At 32.9% G+C, this 4,563-nt stretch overlaps 1 protein-coding gene and 1 non-coding gene across 2 annotated transcripts; one reads left to right on the forward strand and one right to left on the reverse strand.

Moving 5' to 3' along the window:
* Positions 1 to 693: 693 nt before the first annotated feature.
* LOC25502214 (uncharacterized protein At5g39865) lies at positions 694 to 2,207 on the forward strand. The gene has a single exon (XM_013591774.3). It carries the CDS (start codon positions 865 to 867, stop codon positions 1,969 to 1,971), a length of 1,107 nt encoding a protein of 368 aa, XP_013447228.1. The 5' UTR covers positions 694 to 864; the 3' UTR covers positions 1,972 to 2,207.
* Positions 2,208 to 2,906: 699 nt separating this feature from the next.
* TRNAC-GCA (transfer RNA cysteine (anticodon GCA)) lies at positions 2,907 to 2,978 on the reverse strand. Its single transcript has one exon. It is a non-coding gene; the product is annotated as a tRNA-Cys (tRNA).
* Positions 2,979 to 4,563: the final 1,585 nt, after the last annotated feature.

Raw genomic sequence — 4,563 nt, forward strand, 5'->3', positions numbered from 1 at the left:
AAGTTGGTTTTAAAGTTGTTTATAGTTTGTTTCTAGTACCACATTGTTCAAGTTCCCGTGATGTTGAGTATATAAATATGTTTGAGTACATCCATCTTCAATCTTTTGAGCTAACTTTTGGGATGAGATCCAAACTCATTTAACAATAAATTGTGTACACTCATCTTTCGAGCTAACTTTTAGGATGAGATCCAAACTTATTTAACAAGATTGTCATTTTGATCAATGGGGCAAATATCCACAATTAATTTGTTTATGTTATATATTCATAACAAGATTAAAAATTTTGATGCTTCACCAAAAAAAAAGATTAAAAATTTTGATGTGTATAAAAAAAGATAAATTTTTTCGATGTTTATTTTGACCGAAAAAGAGGTTATTGCTATTAGCAAAAAATAAAAAAGAGGTTATTGCTAGCTACTAGGTTATTAGGAACGTGAGCCGATCTGATAGCAATAACCTAATATATGGTCCATCAAAGCTTAAATAGATTATTATGATATTATTTTAATTTTTGGATCTAGCCTAACTCAAAATAATTAATTATTCATTGGAAAATATGAACCACATGTTATCAAAATATCATTAACTTGAAAAATATATTTTGTCTATTATTGATAATTGCTCATCGATTTAATTAATTTATTATAGTCAATGATATAAATAAGTGTATGGATGCTGCATATTTGTTTCATTTTTGATTGGACAAAATATGAGTGACTAGAGAAATTCCAATCTATATTTCTTTTATAGTAGTTAGTAAAATGTATATATGGATTATATGTGAGTGAACATTTTAGTGAAACTCACAACCCACTCCAGCCAGATATCCTTTTGGCAATTTGGAAAACAACATAAGAGGAAATGGGGTGTGCTAACTCTAAACGTATAGAAGCAACCGCACCCGCCGTATACCAGCCACCACCGACGAGTTTCGCGGTGTTCGACATAAACGCTATCGAAGAGCCATGGCTAAAACACCTCAACAACACCAACAACACCATCTCCCAAGAAGAAAAACCCGCTCTACCTCCTCCTATTCTCCACATCCTCGATGCTACTGAAAAATCTCCTCAATCATGGGATGAAGTTAGCAAAACACTCCAACAACTCAAACCAGTTGTTCAACAACTTCCTCAACCAACACCACCATCACCACCGTCATCACCACCGTCGCAACAACCACAACCTCCACGTAAGGTTGCTTCCTTTCACACACTTGAAGAGTTAGATGCAAAGTCAAGCCCAAAGAAGAAAAACGAGTCCCAGTCACCAAAACCACCACAACCACAAGCTCAACCAACGAAGAACAAAGTTGTTGATGTTGGTTCAGTGAGAACATTAAAACCATCTTTGTCATCATCAAAACTGAAGGATAACATATTCATAAAACGAGACATATTAGAGAAACAAAAGGAAGAGAAAGAATCGAATTTCGAGAGAATAGAAAGATTAAGGAGAGACCCACTAAGCAGATATCCAGAAAAATGTCCACCAAATGGAAACGACGCCGTAGTAATATATACAACGTCGTTAAGAGGTGTAAGAAAGACGTTTGATAATTGCAACCAAGCAAGAGACTTATTGGAGAATCATAGGGTTGTATTTGATGAACGTGACGTGGCACTTCATGGAGAGTTTTTAAAGGAAGTGAAGGAGTTGTTATTAACGGAGGAAGAGTTAGGGGTTGGTGTGGTTTTGCCAAGGGTGTTTGTGAAGGGTAGGTATTTGGGTGGGTTGGATGAGTTGATGGAGCTTAATGAAACGGGTCGACTTGGGAGGATACTGAATGCGACACGTGTGGAGAGAGGTGTTGGAAGACAAGGGTGTGTTGGATGTGGTGGGGTTAGATTTGTTCCTTGTTGGGATTGTGGTGGGAGTTGTAAGTTGGTTACTTCTGATGCTGGGGGTGAGATAAGGTGCCCCAAGTGTAATGAGAATGGGTTAGTCCATTGCCCTACTTGTCTTTAATTTCATGAGTTTCAATACTTGTTTCTTGAGTTCTTGTTGTTGTAATATTATTATTATTGATTCATAGTATACTCATACTATTACTGTTTTATTCATAAATAAATAAATAAAATTCTATTCTCAAGTGTAGTATATGTATATGTTGAGTACATGTTTGTAATCTCATCTCGGGAATATATTTATAGATTATGTATGGTACGACTAGAGAATATGTGACACCTTTAATGTATTTTCTATACATCTCACCTTCGGCCGAGCTCTTATACATGAACCACCTTAGGTGTCATACACCCTTTTACACCCAAACACATTTGTGACACGTGACAAAAACATTGAAAGAAGAGATGAAAAAGGGTGATGATATGATGTAAAATTACTCAAATACCCCTAATACATGGGGGTGTACATAAAAAGTGTATGAAAAAGAGTGTCTACCTATCTTTTTCCCTTGAGATATGGAGGTTAGCTCCTCATCATCCAGAATTCGAGATACATGGCAGTTGAGTTACATGTTGATTCTGAAGTGGTGGTCTGGTCATGAATATTGAAGCTAAGGTAGATTGTTCAAATTCTATCACAAAACCAATTGTTGTGCTTGTGCAAACATTCTGAGTTGTGATCATGGTTCTATTTGGTCTAGTATCAATGATCGCTTGCTCAAATGAGTCATTTTGTTCAACAAAAAAGTTACACTGTACTCATGTTTTTCTATAAATAAATTATATCTTGATTCCTTTGAAAACAATTTTTTTTTTTGGCAATGTATGGATAATATTTGTGAAAAAAGTTACTACTATTTGTTATATGATACGACAATCTCCTTCTATTGAACTAGTTGCAGCTTTCAGTCACAAAAAATCAAAATAAAACCAGCTGGATTTATTTGGGGTAGTAATCGGTGGTGAAAAAGAAAAAATATGAGTATTTCACAAAAAAGGGCCCAACCGGGTTCGAACCGGTGACCTCTTGATCTGCAGTCAAATGCTCTACCACTGAGCTATGGACCCATTTGATGACAGTCAAATGTCCATATAACATGATATATAATATATTTAAAACTCATTTAATTCAAATTCACCGTTAAGGTGACCGAGTTAAAGTTCCCCAACCCTAAGATAAGCTTACATAGACTATATACTTTTTTTTTTTTTTAAAGATGTCAAAATGAAATATATTAACTACAAAAAAATCTTATCCGTGTAATGTGAGGAATGAAAAATCAATGCAAAGAGAAATTATAAATCAGATACCAACAAAGCAAAAAAGATCATATCACAAACATTAGCCAAAAAACAAGACATAAACACCAACTAAGTAATATAACTCAAAGACCGAAGAAGGTTAATACACCATACATGAAACTCAAAAGTTAAATTATCATTCTTAGTTTTCAACCTGCAAGAGAAGCTTCACTTTATCAAATAAATGAATCAAAGATAACTCTTGTCATGGATAAATGTATGTTGTTGGATGTGTGGGCATGTGCCTACACAAAAATTTACGAAACTTTCTTTTAGTAGTATTATGTATATAGTTGACATTTTGACCACATGACTTACATTTCTCACAAATCATTTCTCTCTTTGGTTCACACATATCATCATATATCTCTAATTTTTTTTTTGAAGGAATCATATATCTCTAATTATTTCTTGATAATATGAATATTATCAAGAATCAAATAGGAAATCGAATGAGAGATAATCGGTTAAATGATTGTTTAGTTATTTATATAGAGAAGGATATTTTTATTGATATTAAAAATGAGAAAATCATTCAAAATTTCCATAATATAAAAAATTGTAGATGATAATCATTAATGCTACAAAATTTTATATATGATACCCCCACTATTCAAAAAAATGCAACAATTCCTTTCTTTTTAAATAATCAAACACTATATAATTATAATGTGATATAATTATATTTTTGTTGATAACTAACTTTCATATTTATTTAGAGAATCCATGACTTAAAAGTGCAAGAAGAATAGACAAGCAAAAGGAATTGAGAAAAGTAATAAAGTAATGAATAAATCAAATATCTCAAACTTAAAAAAAGGAGTTCGACTTTTTAAACCAAAATCTTCAATCAATGTAGTCATCCTATAATTTTTTGTTGTTGTAAATATCAAGTATCACCTCTCTCACAATTATTTTTTAATGACAAATATTAGTAGTTTATTGTTTTGTTGTGTTAGTCTTTTCTCTTTGTCGGAATTTAAACCTTGGACCTCCACTTCTTAACTCTTATAATGTCTTAATATATTTGCTAGTCATTTTTCCAATTTAAGCCTAGGCGCAAAAGATTTGCGTCCAATCGCAATAGATTTGTATGAAGTGTTTTGGAGTTGTTGTTTATACGCCCAAGCGCAACCCCATGCAGCCTGACACAATTACATGGTGAGGTGTATAGAATGCAGTTTTATGCATATTTAGATGACAATTTTGGAGATCAAAAAATGAAGACTCTTGCGAAAGGGTGTGTATACAAAAAAAATACTAATGATTAATCAAAATGATGAATCGAAGCAAGAACCATAAGCATTATTCAGTATTTGTTAAGGGGACTTCTACTGACACCTCATAAATT

Source organism: Medicago truncatula, chromosome 8 (assembly GCF_003473485.1).
Source record: "Medicago truncatula cultivar Jemalong A17 chromosome 8, MtrunA17r5.0-ANR, whole genome shotgun sequence".
In the NCBI taxonomy this organism is placed as follows: domain Eukaryota; kingdom Viridiplantae; phylum Streptophyta; class Magnoliopsida; order Fabales; family Fabaceae; genus Medicago; species Medicago truncatula.